This window comes from Orycteropus afer, unplaced genomic scaffold (assembly GCF_000298275.1).
Source record: "Orycteropus afer afer isolate SDZICR_OR568_19922 unplaced genomic scaffold, OryAfe1.0 scaffold00292, whole genome shotgun sequence".
Lineage (NCBI taxonomy): Eukaryota > Metazoa > Chordata > Mammalia > Tubulidentata > Orycteropodidae > Orycteropus > Orycteropus afer.
The window spans coordinates 4117857-4145743 of record NW_006921879.1 but is presented as its reverse complement, the minus strand read 5'-3'; the positions used below and the strand labels follow the sequence as shown (position 1 = coordinate 4145743).

At 47.9% G+C, this 27887-nt stretch overlaps 1 protein-coding gene across 1 annotated transcript; it reads left to right on the top strand.

The window, feature by feature from the left end:
- Positions 1–155: 155 nt before the first annotated feature.
- Positions 156–27706, top strand: MYH6 (myosin heavy chain 6). Its single transcript, XM_007951203.2, has 37 exons — positions 156–356; positions 1560–1703; positions 2038–2194; positions 2285–2312; positions 2613–2724; positions 3049–3141; positions 3825–3888; positions 4174–4272; positions 4746–4849; positions 4946–5084; positions 6483–6751; positions 7008–7178; positions 8436–8745; positions 9423–9493; positions 9855–9942; positions 10027–10144; positions 10275–10398; positions 10672–10808; positions 12415–12670; positions 12832–13074; positions 13263–13439; positions 13726–13871; positions 14083–14173; positions 18326–18715; positions 19077–19203; positions 19288–19406; positions 19763–19959; positions 20539–20722; positions 20952–21117; positions 21200–21324; positions 22385–22693; positions 23038–23241; positions 24453–24578; positions 24779–25054; positions 26393–26488; positions 27227–27361; positions 27683–27706. The coding sequence occupies exons 1-37, from the start codon at positions 156–158 to the stop codon at positions 27704–27706; spliced, it is 5820 nt and encodes a 1939-aa protein (XP_007949394.1).
- Positions 27707–27887: the final 181 nt, after the last annotated feature.

Here is a 27887-nt window from a genome sequence, read left to right as displayed (position 1 = left end):
GACCTAGGCCAGATACTTCTAGGGAGTGGGAAGAACAACACTGGCTAAGTGGCAAAGGACAAGAAATAGGAGTTCGGAGGACAATGCCACACAGTGAATCCCAGGCCCACCTCAGGAGTGACAGAGCCTTCCTATCTCAGCCCCAGAGCAGCAAGATGGCTGATGCCCAGATGGCTGATTTTGGGGCAGCAGCCCAGTACCTCCGCAAGTCAGAGAAGGAGCGTCTGGAGGCCCAGACTAGGCCCTTCGACATCCGCACTGAGTGCTTTGTGCCAGACGACAAGGAGGAGTTTGTCAAGGCCAAGATCGTGTCCCGAGAAGGTGGCAAAGTCACTGCTGAAACTGAAAATGGCAAGGTGTGTGGGGCACAGATTAAGGGGAAGGGGAGACTTTTTCGGGGTGAGGTGCAGGGATGGAGCCACTTGCAGTGGGTGCTGAGGGCCCAACCAAGGCAGCAGAAGGCTGAGGAGCCATGGAGAAGACCCAAAGCAAATGGGGAAGTTCCCACCGAGGAGTTCGGGATCTCTGGTGAAGAGTCCAACCCTTCTCATATAGATCTGAGCAAGTACAATGGTGCCACCCAGGAAGGCATTCCCCTTGCCAGAGAGGATGCCATGATGGGGTGGGGAGTCTCCGCTGTAATCCTTCTTAGGGGAGTCCCGTAGATAAAGAGAACACCAGCACAGCATTGAATGAAGTTCCCTGTCTTGTGCTTGTAACCCTCTTCTCTGCGCCTCAATTGTCCTCCATGGACCCATTCTTTCAAATTCTTATCACCTAAACCAAATGCTTGGACCTAGATGAAAATGAAAAATAGGAATATTTGAGCTGAACACCCAGTCCCAGGGCCAGCCATAAGCATTGCCACTGGTCATCAGCTGCAGCTTAGAACAGTGTGAGTCACAGATTTCACTGACTGAACTTGGTGCCCCATTGAGGTGTGGAATAACAGGCCACAACTCACAGGGGCTTTGACATTGATCCTGGCTCTGTCACTGTAAATCTCTTAGAGCCACAGCTTCCTCCTCCATTAAACAGATGCTGGAATACTTACATACAGGATCTAATGACCTCAAGGCATGGCAAACTAATCAGTGACAATAAAACAACACCAACAGTGACCCATGAGGGCTGTAGGGACAAGGGTTCTCCCTGAGCAAGTGATGCCCTCAAGCATCACCCCTTGTGAACACAAACATACCCCCATGAGATGGTCTCAGGATCAGGCACGAGGTGTGTGTGCAGGAGTTTGCTTGTAGACACTTGAACCATAGGGACTGAAAGGTGATTATGAGGGGTCCTGGCAAGAGAAAGAGACCTTAGGACAGTCTCTAGGATGAGAGAAAGAGCAGACAGATACATTATCTGGGGAAGAGGTCCCGGGGGAGCTCTGGGACAAGAGGCTAGGAGGGCACTGACTAGGGGAGGCTTGGGGAAACAAGGTCAAGTCCTGGCCTGTGTTCTGAGAGGTAAGTGAATCAGCCTGGCGAGCACAGGCTGACAAGGGCTCTGGTGGGAGTGTGGTCATCCCTGCATGACTGTCCATGCTCCCTCCCCAGACGGTGACAGTGAAGGAGGATCAAGTGTTGCAACAGAACCCACCGAAATTTGACAAGATCGAGGACATGGCCATGTTGACCTTCCTGCATGAGCCTGCTGTGCTCTTCAACCTCAAGGAGCGCTATGCAGCCTGGATGATCTATGTGAGTGGCTCCTGAACACTGTGTGTGTGGGGGGTGGTCTCCAGCCCCAAGAGACTCAAGGGACTTTCAAGGGAGGTTGGACTTCTCAAAAGTCTGGAGAAATTGCTGGCTGATGGCCAAATAAGCCAAGGTGGATCCCAGATGGGAATCTAGGCTTCACCTTCCACCTCTGGATCCTGGGGCTTCGGTGCAGTCCTCACCCATCCATCCCTGATCAGCTACAGAAAGAACAGGTCAATCTAGGATTTCCAGAGAGTCCTTGCCTTCCACCACTGCCTTTCTTAGGCTGTCCCTACAAAACTTTCATTCCCGGCCCTATCTTCTTCTGCTCCAGACCTACTCAGGTCTCTTCTGTGTCACTGTCAACCCCTACAAGTGGCTGCCAGTGTACAATGCTGAGGTGGTGGCTGCCTATCGGGGCAAGAAGAGGAGTGAGGCGCCACCTCACATCTTCTCCATCTCTGACAATGCCTATCAGTACATGCTGACAGGTGAGCCCAGCAGTCCCTGACCCGTGCCCAATACCTACCTACTTGGGCCCTCAGCCCTGATACCATTGCCTCTCCTCTTTTCTCTTCCAGATCGGGAGAACCAGTCCATCCTCATTACGTGAGTGATCACCATTCACTCACAGACAGCTTGGGGTGGGGTGGGAAGACCAGGCTGACTCCTGGGGTCATAGGATGGGAAGGAAAGGGTGGTTGAGGCTGTGACTTAAGGAGTGTGGGGTACTGAGCTCTCACTAGAGGTGTGACAGAGTGATGAAGATAATGGAGGAATTCTGTAGGGTACTATACTCACCTGGGAGAGTTTAGATGCTGAGGTTCTGAGGAGAGGAGTGCAAGAGTGTTGAGTTCTGAAGAGAGAACAGTAGAATTACTGAGTTCTGTTGGTTTCTGTTGCCTCCAGTGGAGAATCCGGGGCTGGGAAGACTGTGAACACGAAACGTGTCATCCAGTACTTTGCCAGTATCGCGGCCATAGGAGACCGTGGCAAGAAGGACAATGCCAACGCAAACAAGGTGCTCATGAGGGCCAGGAGCTCAGGACTCAATAGGAAGAAGATCTAGGGGACCAGCTAACCCAGGTTACCCCTAACCCTGTCCTGGGCAGCAATGGGGACGGCACCAATGAACAGGGCTTCTGAGGGTCATCCCAGTGCTGAAGTCCTTCCTGATAGGAGACCTTACTGTTAGACTCTGTGAACCAAATACAGCCCTTTGGAGCCACGGACCCACTGCAGTTCATCTACTCCCATTCCCATCCCCACCCTCCAGGGCCAGATTAGCCTCTCTGTTCTCCTCACTACCATCTGAGTGAATCCTTTGGTTCTACTCCCTGCTCAGGGCACCCTAGAGGACCAGATCATCCAGGCCAACCCCGCCCTGGAGGCCTTCGGCAATGCCAAGACTGTACGGAATGACAACTCCTCCCGCTTTGTGAGTGTCCGTGACCAGCTGCCAACTGGCCTCATCTGACCTTGACAAAAGCAGGGGGCTATTTTGCCAATAGTCATCACAACTTGTCAATTGTACTGTATTTGAGTTTTGGGTGTCAGGAGAAGTACACACACACACAAACACATATACACACGCTAACTCTCCAAAACTCTCCCCAACTCAGCCTAGCTCCCTGAGTTCTGGGAGTCCCAAGGAAAGCAGAGTCACCAAAGCTGTTCCATAGTCAAGGGGTAGAAACAATTTTGACTACATTTTAGATGTTTCCAAAATTCCTCCACATCAGAAGTGGGAAAAAAAAAAAAAAAAAAAAAAGCATAGGCCTTGAAGCTAAATGCAAGGCTTCCCACTTGTTCAGAAAAATCCCCATACTTCTCTGTCATTTCCCTTATCTATGGAACAGGGGTAATATTATTTACCTTGAAGGCCATTAGGAGAACTACAAGAGATGATATTAGGAGGCATTCTGTATATATTGATTCTCAAACTGTTGTTTTCACTCACTGATTCCTGGGCAATACGTGGGATAGGTATCCTTTTCCGAGACACCAAATAGGTTGTTTACATTTCTAGAACCATCCAGAGCATTCTGAATTGTGTTGAGGTCAAGATCTCTATTCTGTCTCTTCTGGCCAATTTCCTCATTCTTTGTCATCTATTCCCAGGGAAAATTCATCAGGATCCACTTTGGAGCCACAGGAAAGTTGGCTTCTGCAGATATAGAGACCTGTGAGTACTGCAGAGGGGAGTTCTGCACAACCCCCTTCCCCCAGGTTCTCCACCTGCCTCTTTCCCAGCTAGGCAGCCCTGTCTCATCATTTCCCTCCATCTTTTTTCTTGGCCTACATTTGCCTCTTGGCTTTAGCATCTTTTTTTATTTTTAACTTTAAATAAGATATCATTTCCCTTGGCTCTCCATCTCACTTTAGGAGCCTTTCTTCCCTGTTCTCTACCCTTTTACTGGATCTACTCTTTCCTCCCTTACTCATCTTCCTCTGCTCCTCTCTACCTCAGATCTCCTGGAGAAATCCCGGGTGATCTTCCAGTTGAAGGCTGAGAGGAACTACCACATCTTCTACCAGATCCTATCTAACAAGAAACCAGAGCTGCTGGGTGAGCCTGGCCCCGTGCCCCTCCTGGCCTCTGCTACCCTCCCCGGTGGCTCACGCTCACTTTCCCTCTTTCATGGCTTTCGCTTCCTTCCTCACCTTGGGCGCCTGCATATTCTCTGGACTTCCATTCCACTATCCTTAACCTTACTCTTTCTCACTTCACTTCTTCCCACTCTTTCCTTTTCATATTTCTTCTCCCCTCCTTTGTTGGTTTTCTACTTCTCCTGATTTGCCTCCCCTTTTATCCATGTCTCACTCCCCTACCATGATTTCCCCTCCCTGGTCCCTCCTCCTTTCTAATTTCTGTTGAATTCTCTCATTGGTTTTTGCTGACTCCTCTTCCTGCTCTCTGTCCTCTCCTCTTCATTCTGTCCCATCCCTTCTCCTATTGTACCCCTCTCGCAATCCCTCTCTGCCCTGCCCTGGCCCTTTGTCCATCTGCCTTTCCTTTGCCCTGCCCCTTGCCTGGAATAGACATGCTGCTGGTCACCAACAACCCCTATGACTACGCCTTCGTGTCTCAGGGAGAGGTATCTGTGGCCTCCATCGACGACTCCGAGGAGCTCATGGCCACTGATGTGAGTGAAGAAACTTAAGTGTGGTGGTGTAGAGGGCTCCTTAGTGTTCTGGAGCCACCTGCTCCAACCATCCTTGGCTCTCTCACTCTGCTCCAGAGCGCCTTTGATGTGCTGGGCTTCACTCCTGAGGAGAAGGCCGGTGTCTACAAGCTGACAGGTGCCATTATGCACTATGGAAACATGAAGTTCAAGCAGAAGCAGCGGGAGGAGCAGGCTGAGCCTGATGGCACCGAAGGTGGGAGGAGCAAATGGTCAGGCACTGGAGAGGTTGGCATGGTGGCTGGGACCAAAGGACACAGTCCCTTTATTCTGGACACAGTACGCTGAGAACAGGGTCTCCCAAGCTGTGTCTAAAAGTGGTTCCTTGCCTTTCAACAGTTCTCAAGGAACTAGGTTGTTAGGACCATGATAAAGTGAGACAGTGACACCTACAGAGCAGATGCTGAGAGGGTGATGTCTTTTTTCAGGAGTAGGCTTGGCTGCACCTTTACCTATCTGCCCTGCCTTCAGCTTTTGTCCTCAGTTAGAACTAAGACAGACCTCTGGCCACCCACCCTCCCCAAACAGGCTGGATCCCCAGAGGACCTGAGGCTATGGGGTAGATGGGTGAGGTGAGGATATGAGGAGGGGCCGGATATGGCATAGGTGGGCAGGTAGGGAGGCCTCCCACAATCCCACCAACTTCTCAACCTCAGCTGCACTAATCAGGGGTAGAGTTGTTTTCTTTCTGTGCCCAAGACTCACCAACCTCAGGAAACCACCGATGCTGAGCTCTGCACAATCATGTCACTAATATAGTGTGGTTTACCTGCCCAGATCTTAAGTGAGCCCTCATGAGGCTCTGTGACACATTCTATTTGGGAGGAGGCAGCAAATCAGAGTTCAGGGTGCAGTTCACAGCATTGGTGTTTCACCTCCTCCACTAGATTTCAGTATCCTCCTCAGTGAAACAGAGCAGCCATCCTTTCCAGTTCCCTCCCAGGGCTACTCTGAGGATCCTTTGACTTGGAGATGTGACCGTGTGAGCAGTGCTAGACAAATATTTGAGAACATTCCTCTTGGTCACCCTTTAAGAAATCCTTCTCCATGTCTGTCCAGATCAAAATGCAAAGCCTAAGCTCCAGGATAGCATATCACCTATTATTACAAAATACTTGACATTAAGTCAAATAAATAGAGAAATCCCTATGTTGGATTGCACTTTTGGAGAGCTAAAGGTGTGTGTGTGATTGGTGGGAAAGGGTTGTCCAATATACTGTTGTGACCCTTGACTTCCAAATTAGTCAGTTTGGTTGGCATGGGGATTGAGACTACAAGTGAGTGGGGGTGGGGGACCATTATTATAGCAATGATAGTGGAGGGCCTAACCCAGAGCTACCCCCTAGACATAAAGACAGAGGGGAGAGGAGTTGCCCTGCGGTGGCAGGCTCTGGACTAGACAAAGGAGCCTAGGTTCCAGCCTGACTTGGCACACATTGGCTATATGTTCATGGGCAAGTCTTCTCCCTTTCCGGGCCTTAGTTTCCTCCCTTTTGATGAGAGGGGATTGGGCCTGGTATTTCCTAAAAGCTCTGACCCAGGGCAGGAAAGGAGGATAGATTGAAAGGGCTCACTCCTTTTCCTTGTCAACCAGATGCTGACAAGTCTGCCTACCTCATGGGGCTGAACTCAGCTGACCTGCTCAAGGGACTGTGCCACCCTCGGGTGAAAGTGGGCAATGAGTATGTCACCAAGGGGCAGAACGTGCAACAGGTGTACTACTCAATCGGGGCACTGGGCAAGTCAGTGTACGAGAAGATGTTCAACTGGATGGTGACACGTATCAATGCCACACTGGAGACCAAACAGCCACGTCAGTACTTCATAGGTGTTCTCGACATTGCTGGCTTTGAGATCTTTGATGTGAGTCTAGGGACCCGTGAGAGTGGGAAGAACAAAAGGCCAGGCCCAGTGGGGATTCAGCAAGATGGGAGCAGTTGTCATCTTTCCTTGACATCAGAGGCAACTCTCCTTGCTCCCTCTGCCCTGAGGTGGGAGGGGACAAGCCATACCCCTTGCTAGGCTCTGGTATGTGCACAGTGAAAGTCCTGGCCTGACCCCATTGGCCACTCGTATCCTTGCCAGCTTGACCTGCTTCCATCCCTCACTCCTCTTGCAGTTCAACAGCTTTGAGCAGCTCTGCATCAACTTCACCAACGAGAAGCTACAGCAGTTCTTCAACCACCACATGTTCGTGCTGGAACAGGAAGAGTACAAGAAGGAGGGCATTGAGTGGGAGTTCATTGACTTTGGAATGGACCTGCAGGCCTGCATTGACCTCATCGAGAAGGTGCCATCTTTGTCCCACCACCTATGTCCCTTTCCCCTGCCCTCCCAAAGTAGCGGTCCTGTCCTTTGTGTACTCAAGAAGCTAGAGTCCCTAGAATTCCTAAGCCTCTGTCAGATCCATCTTCCACCCACTGTGAAGTCATAAGCACAGACAGGATGAGTCCTTTCCTTTTTTTCCCCTGTACCTAGAACCTAGTCCCTCACCTCTAAGAATGTTGGAGATCCCAGTGTCTTAGGAGTGGGGTGTAGTAAAGGAGAGAACTCTGGGCCCCTCTGCCCACCCATGAGGAGCATGATTCATGGAAAGATCCCAGGCTGAAACCAGAGATGTTTTGGTTTCCATGCCCTTCCCAAGGAATGTCTTTCTCCCTGATCAGAGGCAGAAGCCTGTCTTCAGCCCCCTTGTCTGTAGGCATTTCTCAGAAGGGTCAAGGAAGGGCACTGGTAGGTTGCTCTCCTTTGCACAGTGCTGATTTGTGCTCAGTGTTCCTTTGCTGTTTGCTGATACAGGCCAGAACCATGAGTAACTGACCCTCACCCAGCTCACTCACTACTCTCCAGAAAGCAGGAGCTTCTCCACAAGCTTACAGTCATTATCAAGGGATTCTTACTGAGGGTGCTGGTCTTCTAGAGACGTCAGAATCACCTGAAATTGCATGGAAAAGAGTTTATGAACATGTGTATATGCATGCATTTTGTGGGGAGAGGACAATCTTTTTTGGGAGAGAGGTGGGGAAGATAGCCTTTGGCTTCACCAAATTCTCAAAAGGATCCCTTCCCCAAGAACAGTTAAGAGCCACTGCATTTTCTGCAGTGGTTTGTGCAGAATATTGCAGAACTTCTCCCCTCTAACCATTTCTTGAAGAATTGTTACCACCATTATATAGACAGAGGTCTGGCCTGTCCCTGTAGTCTGGTGCCTCTGACACACATTTGTCCCTATCTTTACTCCCAACTGGGGCAGTGAGCCATTCAGGAAGTATGGTGAGCTTTCCAGTTCTTGAGGGGTGACTGGGAGTACATGGCTCCTCACTGGGTCCAGTGGGGCAGGAAGAAGTTATATAAACCAGACCTAAACGTAATTGAGTTTAGGTTAATTCCAGGAATATTGGCTTCTTATCTTGGGCAAAGGGGGGAAAGCACAGGCTCCCTTTGGCCTGGCAGCAACCCTGAGCTATAGAGGCTTTCCTCTGGCAATGTATGGGACTCTTTGGAGGCCTGAGAATGCACTCAGTAATGCTGTCTCTAACTCCCTCAGCCCATGGGTATCATGTCCATCCTAGAGGAAGAGTGCATGTTCCCCAAGGCCACTGACATGACCTTCAAGGCCAAACTATATGATAACCACCTGGGCAAGTCCAACAACTTCCAGAAGCCACGCAACATCAAGGGGAAACAGGAAGCCCACTTCTCCCTGATCCACTATGCCGGCACCGTAGACTACAACATCTTGGGCTGGTTAGAGAAGAATAAAGACCCGCTCAATGAGACGGTGGTGGGGTTGTACCAGAAGTCTTCTCTCAAGCTCATGGCCACGCTTTTTTCCTCTTATGCTGGTGCTGATGCCGGTAAGGGGGCAGCCCCTGCTAGAGAAAGGGCTTCTGAAGGCACAAGGATTCAGGGTCCTGCTGCTTCAAAGCAAATAACTCTTGAGACAAGGGAGCTTATAGGCCATGGGATGTAAGTCAGGAGATCCCACGGTCCATCTGTACCTCTGTGGCACCTGCCACACTTTCTATTTTGTATTATGGATATCAATGAGTATATCTTGTGACTCTCAAGACTGTGAGCAGCTAGAGGCCAGCGAGGGTGGCACATGCATCATTTACTATTACCAGCATAGAGTCATGTACACAGGAGAACTCAATAAGCATTAAGAGGGTCACTGAATACATGGTAGAGCAAATGAGCCTTCAGTTTAGAGAAGGAAGAAAAGGTGTGGATTGACATGAGGAAGAGGAAGCGTGAGAAGAAAAGCAGAAAGTGGAAAGATACAAGAATGAAGGGTGGAATAGGGGCACTGATATTATTTCAAATCCTACTAAGCACTGGGGTCTTCCATGCATGCTTCTCTACACCTTTAGAAGTAGTTCCTATCATCCTAGTGAAAAAACTGAGGCTTGGAAAGTAAGTTGCCCAGGATCACACAGCTAGTGAGTGGCAGAGCCCAGATTCCGCTGGAGGGGTCCTTCAGTGTCAAGCTTTTTTTTTTTTTTTCCCCTATCTTTCCTTCTCTTGTTATTAGTGGATAGCGGTAAAGGCAAAGGAGGCAAGAAAAAAGGTTCATCCTTTCAAACAGTGTCGGCCCTCCATCGGGTAAGAAAGGCCCCAAGATGTCAGAAGACCTGTGGTGGGTGGGTAGGACCAGCCCAAAGCCTGTTGGATGCATCATCCTAACCTGAGTTTGAGGAGGAAAAAGGGGGAAATATGTATATATATATATATATATATACATATATATATATATATATATACACATATATACACACACATACATATATAAATATAGATATATAGATATATACAAGTTAAGTGGTCATTTGGCATATAAATTTCACACAAGCCTGAACTTGCTATTATAAATTATTAGTCAACTCCCTGTTTCTTTGAGGGTTCTGGTCCCTTTGTCAGAGATGGTCCTGGTGGCTCCTAACTTCCCGGTTCCATTCACCCTCAGGAGAATCTGAACAAGCTGATGACAAACCTGAGGACCACACACCCTCACTTTGTGCGCTGCATCATCCCCAATGAACGGAAGGCTCCTGGTGAGCGATGGGGAAAGGTTTAGTCTGGGGAGGATGCTTGGCATTCACTTGGCCTAACCTCTTTCTTGTGCCCTCCTGCCACAGGGGTGATGGACAACCCCCTGGTCATGCACCAGCTGCGCTGCAATGGAGTGTTGGAGGGCATCCGCATCTGCAGGAAGGGCTTCCCCAACCGCATCCTCTATGGGGACTTCCGGCAGAGGTGGGCACAGGGGACCACCTCCAAAGGAGATAGGGGGTGCCTGGGAAGCCATAGAGAGGAAGGGAGTCTGCAGGTAGCCTTGGAATTCTAAAAGCAGAATGTAGGTGACTCCTGGCACGTCTCTCTTCAGATATCGCATCCTGAACCCAACGGCCATCCCTGAAGGGCAGTTTATTGACAGTAGGAAAGGAGCAGAGAAGCTGCTGAGCTCCCTGGATATCGATCACAACCAGTACAAATTTGGCCACACCAAGGTGAATCTAGAGCCCCAGAGGTGAATTTGCAGGGTATGTGGCCATATTGAGTGGGACAGCAGGGTTCTCACAAGGGAACCAACAGAATCCTGGTTTCCTGTATCAACACAAGGACTCAGGCTTCCTGTCTGTCTTGTTGTTCATATTGTCCACTCTCAGGATATGTAGATAATTGGTCCCCTAGGAGCTCATCCAGGGCCTCCCACCCTCTTTCACCACCTGGATACCCTTGTCTGAGGCTAATGCACCCTTGAATCTACCCCTTGCCTGCAGGTATTCTTCAAGGCAGGGCTTCTGGGGTTGCTGGAAGAGATGCGAGATGAGAGGCTGAGCCGAATCATCACTCGCATCCAGGCCCAAGCCCGAGGCCAGCTCATGCGCATTGAGTTCAAAAAGATCCTCGAACGCAGGTGAGGTGGAAGGGGAAGCATGGGAGAAACAGTGCAGAGATGTAAGAAGCCCACAAGCAATGACAAATAGCATGAGTCAGAAAACCTGGGTTCAAATCCTAACTCCTCCACTTACTATCTGTGTAACCTAGGCAAGTTACTTGGCCACTTTGAGTCTCATTTTTAATTCTTTTTTTAAAAAAAAAAAAAGACAATTGCTCTAGGGAGATACAAATTAAAACTCCAGTAAGAGACCATTTTAAAACACTAAATTGACAACAAACGTTAAGAAGCCTGATCCATTGTTTCTGTCTGTGTAAATTAGTGCAACTTCTTTGGAAAACAATTTGTCATTGTCTTTCTTGTGTGTGTCATTATATTTTAAAGTTGAATATTTGCATACCTTACAATTCCACTCTTGAGTTCAGTCCCACAGAGAAACTTGTATATGTGTTCACCATGACACATAAAAAAGAATCTTCATAGTAGCTTTGGTCATAATAGCAACAATTTTAAAATAGCCCAATTTCCATCAATAGAGGAATGGGAAAATAGGAGTATATTCTCCCAATGGAATATTAGGAAGCTATGAAAAGGAATGAACTACAACTACATTATATAGTTAGTCCCTGACTTACGACAGGGTTCCATTCCAATGACTACATTGTAAATCCATTCTGACGTAAGTCAAATACCTCTTATTGTTTTTAGTTTTCATTATTACTGCCTTTTATTATCAGTACCTTTATAAATCTGATCTTTATTTGTCTTTGGGTGTTGGAAACATTACATATAAACATCTGGGAGTGAACAGCTGAGAATGACAACATCAGCAAATTACTTGCTGCTGCACTGCATATAGTTAAAAAAAAAAGGATGATTATAAGTGTGGTTCATTGTAAATTGAATATGTCATTTAAGTCAGGGGCTACCTCTATATTTTTTAACCTTAAAAGCATGTTGTTGAGTTAAAAAAAAGCAAGTCACAAATGGATATATACAGTATGATGTAATTTTTATAAAACCAACAATACACTATTTAATGGTACATACATATGTGGTTAAAGTATTTTGTTGAAAAAGGAAGAATGAAAAACATAAAATTCAGGGTAATATTTCTGGTGAGAGGACCAGAGAATAGGATGGGGAAGGGCATACAGGTAGATAGATTCAAAAGCTGGTAATGTTCTAATTCCTTTTTTGAATTCATGGATATTCATTTTATTGTTATGTTTCATAATTTACATATATATTACAGCTATTCATATTTATAAAATATTACATAATTTTTAACATATTTGAGGTTTTCAGGAGATTAGAAATACTGATCATAGTAGACACTCTGTAGATGGTAGCTTCCATTGCTACAAAGCCCAAATAGGGAAAGTATAAGCTGCCCTTTCATTGAGTGATCAGTTAATAAATATTTATTGAGCAACTCCTTGTTCAGTGTGGTGATGTTTGGGGATGAACATGTCCTGTAGCTTTTCAAGGGTACAAGACAGGGCTTCATGCCCTCAGAGGGCTACAAACTTGCCAAGATGGGCAGGGAACCAAGTCCAGTTGGTCTCAGAATAGGGAAGTGTTCTTTCATGATATCCCTCCTGCCTCCATGTTTCCTTGTCAGGGATGCCCTGTTGGTAATTCAGTGGAACATTCGGGCCTTCATGGGGGTCAAGAATTGGCCCTGGATGAAGCTCTACTTCAAGATCAAGCCACTGCTGAAGAGTGCAGAGACGGAGAAAGAGATGGCCACCATGAAAGAGGAGTTTGGACGCATCAAAGAGGCACTGGAGAAATCAGAGGCTCGCCGCAAGGAGCTGGAAGAGAAGATGGTGTCCCTGCTGCAGGAGAAGAATGATCTGCAGCTCCAAGTGCAGGCGGTGAGGCCACAGGATTGTCTCCTCATCTCTTCTCTACCCCACCTACATTATACCCCATCTCATCACCAGGGACTAAGAGTCTAGGAGCCCCAGTTTTCTTTAAGATCCTGGGTCTCTCCTCTCTTTAATCACCAGCTCTCCTCTCTGTCCTCTTTCCCCAGGAGCAAGACAATCTTAATGATGCAGAGGAGCGCTGTGATCAGCTGATCAAGAACAAGATTCAACTGGAGGCCAAGGTGAAGGAGATGACTGAGAGACTGGAGGACGAGGAGGAGATGAATGCTGAGCTCACTGCCAAGAAGCGCAAGCTGGAGGATGAGTGCTCTGAACTCAAGAAGGACATTGATGACCTGGAGCTGACATTGGCCAAAGTGGAGAAGGAGAAGCATGCAACAGAGAACAAGGTGAGGGCAGTTCCCTCTGGTTCCTGCCCAAGTCTTTTCCAGGGTTTCCAAGTCACACTGACCTTGACTCAGGCCAGGCCACTTATGGGATCCTGAGATAAGGATGATCTTTGGCATTGGAGGTCCCCATAGGTGTCTCTAGGCTGATGACCTTTGACTTTAATGGGAATGGGGATCTTGACCTGCAGGTAAAGAACCTAACAGAGGAGATGGCTGGGCTGGATGAAATCATTGCCAAGCTGACCAAGGAGAAAAAAGCTCTGCAAGAGGCTCACCAGCAGGCCCTGGATGACCTTCAGGCAGAGGAGGACAAGGTCAACACGCTGACCAAGTCTAAGGTCAAGCTGGAGCAGCAAGTGGATGATGTGAGTAGTAAGAACCATACTCCATGTGCCTCAAGTCAGGCTTTTGCAGGCAACACCAGTGACCAAGGGGACCCTGATCCCTAGAACTAACTTTTAAGTCCTCTGGAGCCTTTTTGCTTTCTATGGCTCCTTACTAGTTTGGGCCTCTGAATCCTCTGTGCTTGCAGAAGTTTCTCTGCTGGTTTGACTGTCAATTCCATTAGACTTCAAGTTTAGAATGGCCCAGAGGAGCATGCACTGTGGGATCTCAGGTTTTCCACACCCTGCCCATTTTTCTCTCCATCAGCTGGAGGGATCCCTGGAGCAGGAGAAGAAGGTGCGTATGGACCTGGAGCGAGCAAAGCGGAAGCTAGAGGGTGACCTGAAGTTGAGCCAGGAGAGCATCATGGACCTGGAGAATGACAAACTGCAGCTGGAAGAGAAGCTGAAGAAGTAGGAGCCTATGGTGGCTAGGAGGGGCTAGTGAAGGTGTCTGGCCTTGGGCTCAGAGCACCGGGTGTTCTCCGCTGGCCATTATCTTAGGCACTGGGGATGAGGAAGTTAATTACAGGGGGCGGTGGCTGGTCCTGGCATGCTGAAGCAAGAAAAGAGAGTGGGTCTGGAAGAAGGAAGATCACCTGTCACAACTGCCCTTCTCCTCCAGGAAGGATTTTGACATTAATCAACAGAACAGTAAGATTGAGGATGAGCAGGCACTGGCCCTTCAGCTACAGAAGAAACTGAAGGAAAACCAGGTGAAATTCTCCCCAGTGCAGACAAGGGGTCATTCAACGTCCTTGAGGCGGGTGAGGTTTCAGGAACTGCTCAGGGTTCTAAACAGTATCTAGGGCTCCAAACAGCCCCAGAGATCCCACCAGCCCTGACTTCCAGGCACTTGGGAACACCTTCTTCCTCCCATCAGGAGGCTTTTTTATTTCATTTCTTTTCAGGACTGTGACGGGACTAAGGGTATTGCAACTCACACTTAATCTTTTTTTTTTTTTTTTTTTTTTTTTTTTTTTTTTTTACTTAATCTTTTTTTTTTTTTTTTTTTTTTTTTAATGTGATTTGGGTGAAAGTTTACAGAGCAAGTTCATCTTCCACACAGCAGTTCACACACATTTTGTTTCATGACATTGACTGCAATTCCCCACAATGTAACAGCTGTCTTCCTACTTCCTCCCTGTAGTTACCTCTTTCCTATGTCCTTCTTTCCTATGCATTCCTGCCCCCTGAGCTATCTCCCTGTGCAAATACTGCCCTTCTGTTCTCCCATGATTGATCATTCTAAGGAGTGTATCTACCTGATGTAAATGTTCACCCTATATACCTGTCTATTGTTTGGCTAGAAGCCCACAGGAGTGAGTTGAATTCCAGAACTAAAGGGCAACTAGGGGCCATAGTCTTGGAAGTCTCACCAGGCTTCTTTCTTCTTTGCTCAGGAGAGACCAACTGTTGCATCTTAGACGGCCATTTGCAAGCTTTTAAGATCCCAGTCGCTACTTATCAAAGTAGGATGTAGAACAATGTTTTTGTGTAGTATGTTAAGCCAATTGAGCTTGATGTCCCCAACAACCATGGTCCCAAACCCACAGGTCCAACAACTTGCTCCATCAGGGTGGTTCACTGTGCCTAAGAAGTTATCAAAACTTTGCCTCCTGTTAGTTCCAGTTGCATGGACATTCTTATACCACCTACAAATACATACCCCGAAACATCAACTCCCAACCTTATATATGGTCATGGTATATTCTCTTTTGCCTAGACATACCTGATCATTCAGCCTGTTTACCCATCTATTTATTTACCTGTGGATTGTTGTTGTTGTTGTTGTTGTTGTTAAGTGCCATCGAGTCATTTCCGACTCATAGCGACCCCATGCACAGCAGAACAAAACACTGCCCAATCCCACGCCAGCCCCACAATCCCTGCTATACTTGAGCCCATCATCTCAGCCACCGTATCAATCCATCTCCTTGAAGGCCTCCCCCTGTTTCGTCGACCCTCCACCCTACCAAGTATGACATCCTTCTCCAGGGAATGGTCCCTTCTGACAACATGACCAAAATAGGTGAGACGAAGTCTGGCCATTATTGCTTCCAAGGAGCATTCTGGCTGCACTTTCTCCAGGACAGATCTGTTAGTTCTTTTAGCAGTCCACGGTACTTTCAGCATTCTTCGCCAGCACCACAACTCAAAAGCATCAACTCTTCTTCGGTCTTCCTTATTCATTGTCCAGCTCTCACATGCATACCAGGCGATTGGAAATATCATGGCTTGTGTCAGGCGCACCTTAGTCCTCAATGAGATATCCTTGCTCTTCAGCACTTGAAACAGTTCCTTCGCAGTTGACTTTCCCAATGCTACACGTCGTCTAATGTCCTGACTGCTGCTTCCATTGGCATTGATTGTAGAACCAAGCAACGTGAACGTAAACCTGTGGATTAGTGTATTGTATATGCATTATTGTTATGTAAAAGGATTTATCTTTGTTGTCTGTACCTCTTGTCCACTTTTCTGTGTCATCCTTTTCAGTAAGGCTATTTTGGAGGGAGGAGAAATCATATCTACTAATAAGACTTCTCTTTCTAATTATGCTCTGTCTCAGGAGACAAATAATGGGGCTTGATTCTTCTCTAACTCTTCCTTTGGTCCTTTTCCCCATCTGCACTAGTGTGAGACACATCTTCCTTCGGAAAGAACAGTTCATACTTTTCCTGAATACTAACCTCAACCACTAATCCAGGCTGAGTCTCCATAGCATCCCCAGGATATGGAGTTAACTCCTGCAATGTTGAGCAAACCACTTACCTCCCTGAGCCTCAGGTTCTCATCTCATCTGTAAAATGGGGCTAATGAAACCTGCCTCACAGAGGACCAGAGGAGATAACATATATGAAACCATTTTGTAAACCAAATCTATAAAAATGTTACTTTAATATTGCTCAGGATAGAGAGCTACTAACAAAAAGGGCTCCCCTCCCCCCGGTCTTTGTCATGGCCTTCTCATCGCCTTGTAGGAGGAGATTAAATGAATAGCCATAGTTTCCCTTCCCTTTAATTCACCCTGAATTGCAATGTGCTTTTAGTCTTGTGTTTGTCATGTAAGGCAGGTGCTGTCATTCCATTTTATAGCTACAGAAGCCACATGGCCAGGTCTGGATATAGTGACCTGAAGAGCCAACAGGCACTAAGCTGTTGGGGAACTTGTGTCCTTATTCCTTATGCAGACTATGTGGAGACAGTCGGTCTCCCTTCCACTCTGGGTGTCTTGGCTCAGCCTGTAAGTGACAATATAAACACAATTCTACTCCTCTGAGAGCAGCTCAGTGGCTGCCCTGCCTTCAGAGATAATTTATTTTCCAAGCTTCTTAGGTGCCCTACAGTATTTTAGCCAGAAGCTGGGACACCCTCAGGTTCTTCTACCCTGGGTCTGGGCCTGTATCAGGGCAACTTCTTTGGCCTCTTAGTCCCAGAATAACAGTTCTGTTATCCTCACCAGGTCTTGGCAATGGGTTTGTGGTGGCCTCTTATGAGAGAACAGCTCTTATTTTCCTGTCCAAGCTCTTGCACATAAGTCCCACCTTCTCCATTCTGGGAGCAGAAGCACAACAGTTCTCTCTTTCCTCTTTCCATATCAACACAGATGAAGAGAATTCCGCCAATTCTCCCCTTTGCTCTGGCTAGCCAGACAACACATTATAATGGTAGATGGGCTATTTCCCCAATTTGGTGTAGGCCAAGGCCATACAAATGAGGTGGGAGCATGATGAAGAGGAGGCCACCCTGCTAGCACTTATCTGTCCTGGAAGGGAACCATCAATCTGGAACCCAGCCCTGGGCATAAATAAAGTAATTCCTAGAGAATCAGGAATATGGTTACTTGAACTTTGTCCTTCCAAGTTGACTTGGAAGATTACAATACCATTTGACTGTTTCAAGGCATATTGTTGCAAATATTTATAAATTACAAGAGCCTACATTTTTGCCTTATGGTTGTCAGAGCAGAATCTAGTCTTTGGAATCTTTGAGATTCATGTCTCTCAGGACCTCAGGATCTTCCTTCAAATACAGATTCTTAGGATTCGGGGCTATAGATGCTCAGTCTGAGACTCCCTCAGGAAATACCTGGAAGTTTTGGCTTTGGTTGAATTCCTACTAATGGCAGATTTTGCTATCATCTTTGCCTCCCAAAAGGCATGTTCAGGGAAGTGCGGGTAATTAAAATTCTAGTTACATTAAGAATGCCATGTGTTATTCCATTGATTATCAAAGCAGAAAAGAGTTATGGTCTACATTTTAAAATCAAAAGTCTATATTCTATATATAAGAATTGGCAGTTGTTGCCATTTTCCTCTAGAAAATTATTTCCCTTTTTATTCTCAGGTTATTTTCTATGCCCCTGCTGTCCTATCCATTCTAGGCCCTGTTTTGTTTATTTTAATCAAGATCTTTTAGTAAATCTTGAACTATCTGAGCTAGTTTTTGAGGGGGAAAAATGGGGAAAACAGATTCCTTTTTCTGATTCAGTCTCCGCAGATCTTGTATTGCATGTGAGGTCTAGGCACTAATGTTTTAGAGCAATCTTTCTCAGCCTTAGCACTATTGCCATTTTGGACCAGACAACAAGTTGTAGGGAGCTGTCTTATTCACTATGGGATGTTTAGCAGTGTCCCTGATCTCTACCCACTAAATGGCCGTAGAAATGCCCCCAAAGTCATGTTAATCAAAAATGTCTCCAAATATTGCTAAATATCCTCTGGGTGGAAAAATTGCCCCTGGTTTAGAACCACTGCTCTAAATGGACCTGAGTACTTGAGATAAGAGTCGCTTAGAGCCCCAGGGTGCAGTGGCTCTGATGGAGGTGCTTCAGGCAGTGAGTTTGAGCCCCTCATGTCTTGGTCTAGGCACGCATCGAGGAGCTGGAAGAGGAGCTGGAGGCCGAGAGGACGGCCAGGGCCAAGGTGGAGAAGCTGCGCTCAGACCTGTCCCGGGAGCTGGAGGAGATCAGTGAGAGGCTAGAAGAGGCTGGTGGGGCCACATCTGTGCAGATTGAGATGAACAAGAAGCGTGAGGCTGAATTCCAGAAGATGCGACGTGACCTGGAGGAGGCCACGCTGCAGCATGAGGCCACAGCTGCAGCCCTGCGCAAGAAGCACGCCGACAGTGTGGCTGAGCTCGGTGAGCAGATTGACAACCTGCAGCGGGTGAAGCAGAAGCTGGAGAAGGAGAAGAGTGAGTTCAAGCTGGAGCTGGACGACGTCACCTCCAACATGGAGCAGATCATCAAGGCCAAGGTGGCTACCCACACAGCCTCTTGATGTCATCCTCTCCCTCTCAGCTTGCACCTTCCTACCAACTTCTCCATCTGCCTTTTGCTTCCTCTCCCATCTCGGTCATTCTCACTCCCTTTATCACCATTTGCTTTCTCTCTTCCTTCTTTTCTGCCCCGTTCTGTCTCCTAACCATCCCTCACTCCCTTAATTTATGTTTATTCTTTGGATTCCACTCCTTTCCCACCACCCCATTTCACCCTCACACCCTCTGTGCTCTCCTCACCTGGTTCTCTCTTCCTTTCTGCAGTCAACTCTGCCCCTTCTCTCTGCCAATTCCAGCCCCTCTCACATTTACCCTTCCTGTGTCCCTTGCTGACCAAAGGCAAACTTGGAGAAGATGTCCCGGACGCTGGAGGACCAGGTCAATGATTACCGCATGAAGCTGGAAGAGAACCAACGCTCTCTCAATGACTTTGCCACCCAGAGAGCCAAGTTGCAAACAGAGAATGGTTGGTGGTGCCCCTAACCAATCTTATACCTGCCCATGATGTTACCCACCCCATGGCCCACAAATCCCTTCTTCTCAATTTCAGGAGAACTGTCCCGGCAGCTGGAGGAAAAGGAGGCTCTGATCTCCCAGCTAACACGAGGGAAGCTCTCCTACACTCAGCAAATGGAGGACTTCAAAAGGCAGCTGGAGGAGGAAGGCAAGGTGAGTCTCAGGCAGGGGGTGGGGGGTTAGCTTTATGGTAGCCCTGGGGCAATTAATCTTAAAGCCAGAAATGGAGACTAGAGAGAGGTTTCTGTGACAGAAAGACCCTTCAGTCTAGGTTCTTCTATCCTTCAGCTAAGTGACACCAAAAAATCATTTAATTCTTCTTTCCTTGTTTGTAAGGGAGTACAATGGATACATTGGAAATCTACTCAAAGACTTTGAGATTCCTCACTAGCCCTTACCTTGAATGAGGCTAGGGTTTGGTTGGAGTAGAAAGATATGAGAAGAATCTAAAGAAATAGGGTCACCTCCTGGGAAGCTGAGTCTACCTCTGTGTGCCCATCTCCCCCCAGGCGAAGAACGCCCTGGCTCATGCACTGCAGTCAGCCCGGCATGACTGTGACCTGCTGCGGGAGCAGTATGAAGAGGAGATGGAGGCCAAGGCCGAGCTGCAGCGCGTGCTGTCCAAGGCCAACTCAGAGGTGGCCCAGTGGAGGACCAAGTATGAGACAGATGCCATCCAGAGGACTGAGGAGCTCGAGGAGGCCAAGTGAGCTCTGGGTGACCCCCACCCTGATTTTCATGGAGGGAGGAGGGAGAGGATCCTGGATGGGGACAGACAGAGTAGTCATGGGAAGGAGATTTGAGGTGGGAGAGTCAGGGGGCCCATTAAAACCTGGGAGAAACTTGGTGGGCAACAGAATGGTCAATAGAGGTGCTTGAAAGGGAGTCTGGATCCTGCACTTTTGTGAACCCTCGTTGCCCCTGACCCACTTCCTATGACAGGCGAGCTTTTGGCCCGGGTTATACCTGATGCTCACGTATAAGACGAGCAAAAAGCTTGTTGGTCAGAGGAGCTACCATCGATCAACGTGGTGTAGGTGTATGGGGTGGGAGACTGCCACTAAGATGCCACTGCATGTAAGGAGGAAGGCTGGGCAGCCCATCCTTGTGGACACCTGCAGCCTTGGTTCCCTCTAGGTTGGGATTCTAAGGCCTGAACAGCTGTCAGTTTCCCAAGGAACAGTGGGAAGGGGGCAGGTCCTCCTTTTCTGACAATTCTGTGGGGTCATTCCAAGACCTTACTGTTCCCAGGTACAGTCACACACATACATTTTCTTCTGGACAGGAAGAAGCTGGCCCAGCGGCTGCAGGATGCAGAGGAGGCCGTGGAGGCTGTCAATGCCAAGTGCTCATCACTGGAGAAGACCAAGCACCGGCTACAGAATGAGATCGAGGACCTGATGGTGGATGTGGAGCGTTCCAATGCAGCTGCTGCAGCCCTGGACAAGAAGCAGAGGAACTTTGACAAGGTGGGCCACCTGGGTGGGACTATGGCCAAGGTGGAGGGTCAGAAGAGGGAATCAGCTCAGTGGGAGACCAGAGATGTCTTCCTAAGAGGTGGAAGGAACAAGAGCTACAGGGAGGGATGAGGAGGGCTGTGCCCAAGTGAGGGGCCTAGAACAGCACCCAGAGGTGGGGGCTGCAGTTCAGTTTGGTTGGAGGCTAAGGAACAGGAGAGTGAGTGCCTTCCTTGGGCAGATCCTGGCCGAGTGGAAGCAGAAGTATGAGGAGTCACAGTCAGAGCTGGAGTCCTCACAGAAGGAGGCACGGTCCCTCAGCACAGAGCTGTTCAAGCTCAAGAATGCCTACGAGGAGTCCCTGGAGCACCTGGAGACCTTCAAGCGGGAGAATAAGAATCTCCAGGGTGCGTTGGGGACCAGACAGGCGGGGATGGGCCAATGGCAGAGAGACACAGGCTTTGAACTTTCTGGCCCTCTGACTTCCAGAGGAGATCTCAGACCTGACTGAGCAGTTGGGAGAAGGAGGAAAGAATGTGCATGAACTGGAGAAGGTCCGCAAGCAGCTGGAGGTGGAGAAACTGGAACTGCAGTCAGCCCTGGAGGAGGCCGAGGTGAAGACCTGATTCTGCCCATACTGCCTGCCTGGGATCCTCCTCCCATGTCTGCTTGACTCCTTCCCTCTCCCTCCTTGGGTGTGATCCTGACCCCAAGAAAAAATATGTTAGCTCCTTATCCTTTGCCCTAGGTATCCTCACCCTCTGAAACCTCTTATCACTGCCCTGTCCCTCCCTCCTCCTCCCCCAAAGCCTTCCATCCACAAAGGTACAAAGTAAACCTTCAGGGATGGGGCCCTGTGGTTTCCACTACCCATAACAACCTCCAAAGCCATGGTCTGCACAGAGAAAAACATCATAGTCTGATCATAGGTCATAATGTTTTGTTTCCACCTGGTTTTAAAATTTTTTTAATCTGGCAGTCAGAATAACCATTCAGACAGTGGTTAGAAGTGTGGGCTGCAGAGTCTAACAGGCCTGAGTCTCAAACTTGGCTTGAGGATTTGCACTGTGTTATTGGCAAGGTTCTTAATCTCTCAGTGCTTCAATTTTCTCATCTGTAAAGTGGGATTAATTGTACATACCTCATAAAATTTTATGCATGATTTTTATGAAGATTAAATGAGGTAGCACATTAAAAAACTTAATATATTTCAACAATTATTATTATTCAATCAGAAGAACCTGGGAAAAGCCCTGAGAATTTGAGCTTCAGCTTTTCTTACTCAAGGGTGAGGGACCATGTAAACAAAGATAAATTCAGGAAAATGAATTTGTGGTTATAAAATCTCTACCTTTTCTATGATACTTTATATGGGTCAGGTATTCATGCAATGTTAGTGCTGGAGACTCCTCGCAATTGTGAGGTCTAAACACTTTCCTTGACAGAGGATGCTCAGTGAGTCAGGAAGCCCAGGAAGCCCAGCACGTCCTTCCTTGAAACACCCTCCAGTACCTGGGGATGCTGTTTCCAACTCTCAGACTCTTCTGCTATCCAGGCGGTAGTCTTGGCTGATACCTGGCTCCTCTCGGTCTCCCTCCCCAATCTTGCCCCTGGATCCTGACTATCTGTCTTTTACCTTCTCTCCCCACCCCACCCCACCCTCATCCCTACCAGGCCTCCCTGGAGCACGAAGAAGGCAAGATCCTCCGGGCTCAGCTGGAGTTCAACCAGATCAAGGCAGAGATTGAGCGGAAGCTGGCTGAGAAGGATGAGGAGATGGAACAGGCCAAGCGCAATCACTTGCGCATGGTGGACTCACTGCAGACCTCCCTGGATGCAGAAACACGCAGCCGCAATGAGGCCCTGCGGGTGAAGAAGAAGATGGAAGGCGACCTCAATGAGATGGAGATCCAGCTCAGCCAGGCCAACAGGACAGCCTCAGAGGCCCAGAAACACCTGAAAATTGCCCAAGCCCATCTGAAGGTAACAGATCTCACAAGGTGGGTGAGTCTGAAGGTGAGTGAGGGTGTCTGGAGGAATGGTGAAATCCAGGCAACAGTCTTGGGCTAATGAACATAAGGAAGTGGGAACCACTTACCTCCCGGATTTGGAGGCTGTAGGAATATAAAACTGACCATGCCCTGAAGTGTATCCTGTACCATCCAGCCTCTAGGCTTGAGGAGTACATGAGGGAATATGCTCCCTTATCCTCCAAGTGACAGGAGATTTGTGAATGTGGGATGGGTGCATTAGCCCAGAAATGGGAGGAGTGGGAAGCCCTAATGGGGTGGGGTCTGGGTCTGTCCTCATGACCCTTTCCCTTTCAGGATAACCAGATCCAGCTGGATGATGCAGTCCGTGCCAACGATGACCTGAAGGAAAACATTGCCATTGTGGAGCGGCGCAACACCTTGCTGCAGGCTGAGCTGGAGGAGCTGCGGGCCATGGTGGAGCAGACAGAGCGGTCTAGGAAGCTGGCAGAGCAAGAGCTAATTGAGACCAGTGAGCGGGTGCAGCTGCTACACTCCCAGGTAAAGGTGTTGAGACAACCATGTGGAAACCTACTGAGTGTCAGAGCCTGGGACAATTATGGAAACCAGATGTTCCGCGTATCTTAAAATTATTCCATCTCTTGGACCAACTCTCATCTGTTAGTTGTGGTTGCCAAAACCACTATCTTGAGAAGGGTCCTCTGAATTCAAAAGCTAATCGTGTTGTGATTGATTGATGATGCCTGTCAAAGTCACAGATCTGGAAGTAATGGAATGTTATCTGATATCCTGAATCTAGAACACTATCCCAGTTTGCTCAGTAAGTATGAGAGTTTGAAAGTTTAAAGAACAACTACATCTATGTGCAACTCAAAATCTGGATAGAAACCATTTTTCTGCAATCTCATCTTCACTGTTTTCAGTTGTACTCTGAAATGAGTTTTTGTGACCATCTATTGCACTATTCTCTGGAGTTTTGTTCCATAATGTGGTATATGTGGAAATAACACTGTCCACTGACCTGGTCCCTTCTTCCTTACCCCATATACATTCTTTTTATACCATAATCATTTCTAGAATACTGCCCTGGTTGGGAAAAAAAAAGTTTTTCTTGGAACAGTCCCATGCTTCCATATCCCATATAAACAAGTTACTAAAGAGCTCAGGAATAGAATTTTGCTGTTTGAAGTCTTTCTTCAAAGCTGAGTCATTTTAGATGCAATGTCTAGAGTATATCTATTTTCGTAGAAAAAAGGAAAACAGGTGCAAAACAAGGAATATCCTAAAAGCAAGGCTTGTTTTGTTAAAAACAAAATATCAAAAGAAGCCAGTTTATTCTGACTCATGGTGACCCCACGGGTGTCAGAGTAGAACTGTGCTTCGTATGGTTTTCAATGACTTATTTTTCAGAAGTAGATCACCAGGCCTTTCTTTCAAGGTGCCTCTGGGTGGACTTGAACAGCCAGTGTTTCAGTTAGCAGACAACTGGTTAATTATTCTTGCCATCCAGGAATGCCTAAAAACAAAAGGCACTTGACTGCTAACCAGAAGGCTGGCGGTTCAAACCCACCAGCCACTCTTGGATGGAAGGTTGGGCAATCTACTTCCATAGTGATACTGCCTTGGAAACCCAAGGAGGGGTTGCTATGAGTCGGGTCCAACTCGACAGCACATAACAACAACAACAACAAATAAAGGTGTGGGTCAAGTAACAAAGTATATATTCAATAGTTTTCTGTATCCACATATAGAACACCAGCCTCATCAACCAGAAGAAGAAGATGGAGTCAGATCTGACCCAGCTCCAGTCAGAAGTGGAGGAAGCAGTACAGGAATGTAGGAATGCTGAGGAGAAGGCCAAGAAGGCCATCACTGATGTGAGTGACCTCTCACCTTCTAGAAAGACAGACAAGAGTCCTGGGTCCGGCCTATACCACTGAGCTGAAACATCAACTCGACTCTGTAGTATGGGCCTCAGGGCCTTAGGGAGCAAACACCAGGTGAAAAAAGAGATGATCTTTAAGGGGAAAGAGGACCTGCGTGCCATCTTCAATTACCCCTTCTTCCCGGCCCACAGGCTGCTATGATGGCGGAGGAGCTGAAGAAGGAGCAGGACACAAGTGCCCACCTGGAGCGCATGAAGAAGAACATGGAGCAGACCATTAAAGATCTGCAGCATCGACTGGACGAGGCTGAGCAGATCGCCCTCAAGGGCGGCAAGAAGCAGCTGCAGAAGCTGGAGGCCCGGGTGCGGGAGCTGGAGAACGAGCTGGAGGCTGAGCAGAAGCACAATGTTGAGTCAGTCAAGGGCATGAGGAAGAGTGAGCGTCGCATCAAGGAGCTCACCTACCAGGTGTGGGCAGGGCAGGTGCTCTGGATCAGGGTCCAATCAGAAGTAGATGGTGAGAATGACTTTTCTAGCACCACCTCCTATCTCACACACATATTGTGCTCTGGAGAAGGAAAATCCAGCCCCCTTCTAGGAATGCTACCCAACCCTCCTGGCACTTGTTTCTCAAGAGCTGTCTTGAGATTAATTTTCTTTCACATTTTCTGGAGTCAGTTTGGCTTGAGTCCATGAATTTTCTAGCTAATGGAAAATCTATGTCTACTTCCTGGAGACTCTTTTAACTAGCATTTTCTCAAGTTTTTAATAACTTGAAGGCTTCAGAGTAATCCAAGTAACTGTTCCACCTTCTACCAGCCTGAAAGGGTCATCATGTGGAACTTTAGGGGTAAGAGTTGAGGATGGGAAAAATCTCAGAGATTGTGCATGGAATTTTTGCAACAACGAATAGCAAAGCTATAGAGAAATAAGCCCCAAGGATGTTCTAAGACCTCTCCATAACTTAAAGCTTTTGTCCTTGACCTGTTATTTTCAGTGTGTCTGGGAAGGAAAGACAGTGGGACAGGGGTAACTGATCCATTTGAAAGATTGATACCGGAGGCACAGGAAAGAGAGACTGATGTAGAACCACTGATATGTTGTGGAAAAAAGTGAAAATGCCATCAGAGTCAAGGAAACAGAACATAAAATGATATGGGGATAGGAAAGATCAAGTGAGAGTAGAGCCAGTGATCCTGGTGCCTGAATTCTGGCTCAATATGATTTATTAGAATGTGACTCTGGGCTATGATGTTGTTGTTGTTGTTATGTGCCGTCGAGTTGGCCCCAACTCATAGCAACCCCTCCTTGGGTTTCTGAGGTAGTATCACTACGGAAGTAGGATTGCCCAACCTTCCTTCCAAGGAGTGGCTGGTGGGTTTGAACCGCCAGCCTTCTGGTTAACAGTCAAGTGCTTTAGCCACTATGCTACCAGAGCTCCCCTTTCTCTGATCACCTAGAACCACTAGTCAAGAGCATTTATGTTGCATTTGATACAAATCTGATACTTCACATTATCACATTAGGGAGTTCACTTTGCTTGAGAGCTCCACCCACCCACCCATTCCAGCTTTAGAACCACAAGCCCTCACTGTTTTGCAGATCCCTAAGAACCTTACCTTGCTTCTTTGATGTACAAGTGGAGTGAGAGATGCAATCTTCCCCACCACTTCTTTGGCCTGGGATATTGAAAGGAGAGACAGCCAAGGCATGGGGAGAAGAGTAGAATGATGAGGGGCGGAAAGGTGAGTGTATTTTCTCCTCCTCAAAAACTGGCTTCTTGTCCCCCTCTTACACCCCACCTAGACAGAGGAGGACAAGAAGAACTTGCTTCGGCTGCAAGATCTGGTGGACAAGCTGCAGCTGAAGGTCAAGGCCTATAAGCGCCAGGCTGAGGAGGCCGTAAGTTCCGTTTTCTCCATTCTTTCATCAAAACACCTACTATGTTCAAGAATCAATGGGTGTCTGCCACAGCATGGGCCTGGACAAAGAATTTACTGTTCACTTTAACTCTCAAACTTTGATATACATGTCCCATATACTCAGAGCTGTGTTTGGCACTCTGAGTTAATGAAATCAGTGCTGTGTTTGGCTCAACCCTTGCCAACAAAGAGTTTATCATGCATATACCTGTAAGCCCAAGAGAAGGGAATGTAGACACTAATGCCAGAACCTTGTGGATAGACACTGCTGAAGGAAGGAACGGAGCCAGGGAGACTTTCTTTTTCTGGGATTGGGACTGAAAGGGAACCTGCCTAGGCATGGAGAAGTGGGAAGTCATTCTAGGTGGGCAGAAAGTGTGAATGTTAGATGTTAATGATCACACCTGTGCAAGAAGCCTTGGGGTGGAGGAGTGTTTATCTGAGTTACGGTTGGACAGGTACAATGAAGCTGGATTCTAAGGGGGCCAGGCCAGGAAGTGTGGGATTTATCTTGGGTCGTGGGTGACCATGAGGAAGTATGAGTGCTAGAAAAGTCTGAGGAGGGAGCCAAGCCAGAAGCAGACTACCACTGGGGAAGCTGTTGCAGGAACATAGGTGAGGGGTGAGGCCACTGAGCACCTAACAAGGGGCCAGGTTAGGAAGCTGGGGATCTCCCCACATCCCCTCTCACATCATCCCCTTACCCCACCTCTCACAGGAGGAACAGGCCAACACCAACTTGTCCAAGTTCCGCAAAGTGCAGCACGAGCTAGATGAGGCAGAGGAGCGGGCAGACATTGCAGAGTCGCAGGTCAACAAGCTGCGGGCCAAGAGCCGTGACATCGGTGCCAAGGTGGGCCCCTCCCCCAGGTTTCACTTGTCACCTCCACACCAGCACACCTTGACATGAGTGCCTTGCAGGGTAGGTACTCCTCACCCTACATTTCCATAATGCCTGTAACTTGAGAATCTAGAGTCTGGAACTTCTGCAGAAAGTCCTAGTCCCAAGCTCCTCAGTCACAAAGACCTTTAACATGGGACCCCAAGATCTCTGAGGCTCTAACTGTTCTTTCTCAGGGGGACTCACTTAGGCCCTTGAAAGCTCAAGGTGTTCCTCCTCACATCCTCCTCCCTTCTGCCAGCTGCTCCCTCACACTTTTCGTTCTTTTCTCAGCAAAAAATGCACGATGAGGAGTGAAGCCTGCTCAGGAACCTCAGGAACCTTCTCCTCGTTAACCTATAATAAACATGAGTGTGAACTCTGCCTGAGCCCCTCTGTCCTTCCCGTCGACCACCCATCCTGGAGCAGAGGGGCTGGGAGCAGGATGGTCCCAGCCCCTGTATCAGAACTACAGGAGCAATGCATCTCATGTCCGTAG

What these genes read in the sequence shown, in the direction of transcription:
- MYH6 (XM_007951203.2), top strand. Translation starts at nt 156, where the DNA reads ATGGCTGATGCCCAGATGGCTGATTTTGGGGCAGCAGCCCAGTACCTC. An exon ending in ATGCAGCCTGGATGATCTAT is followed by an intron (nt 1,704 to 2,037) that starts GTGAGTGGCTCC and finishes CTTCTGCTCCAG; the next exon opens with ACCTACTCAGGTCTCTTCTG. An exon ending in CTGGCTTTGAGATCTTTGAT is followed by an intron (nt 6,752 to 7,007) that starts GTGAGTCTAGGG and finishes CTCCTCTTGCAG; the next exon opens with TTCAACAGCTTTGAGCAGCT.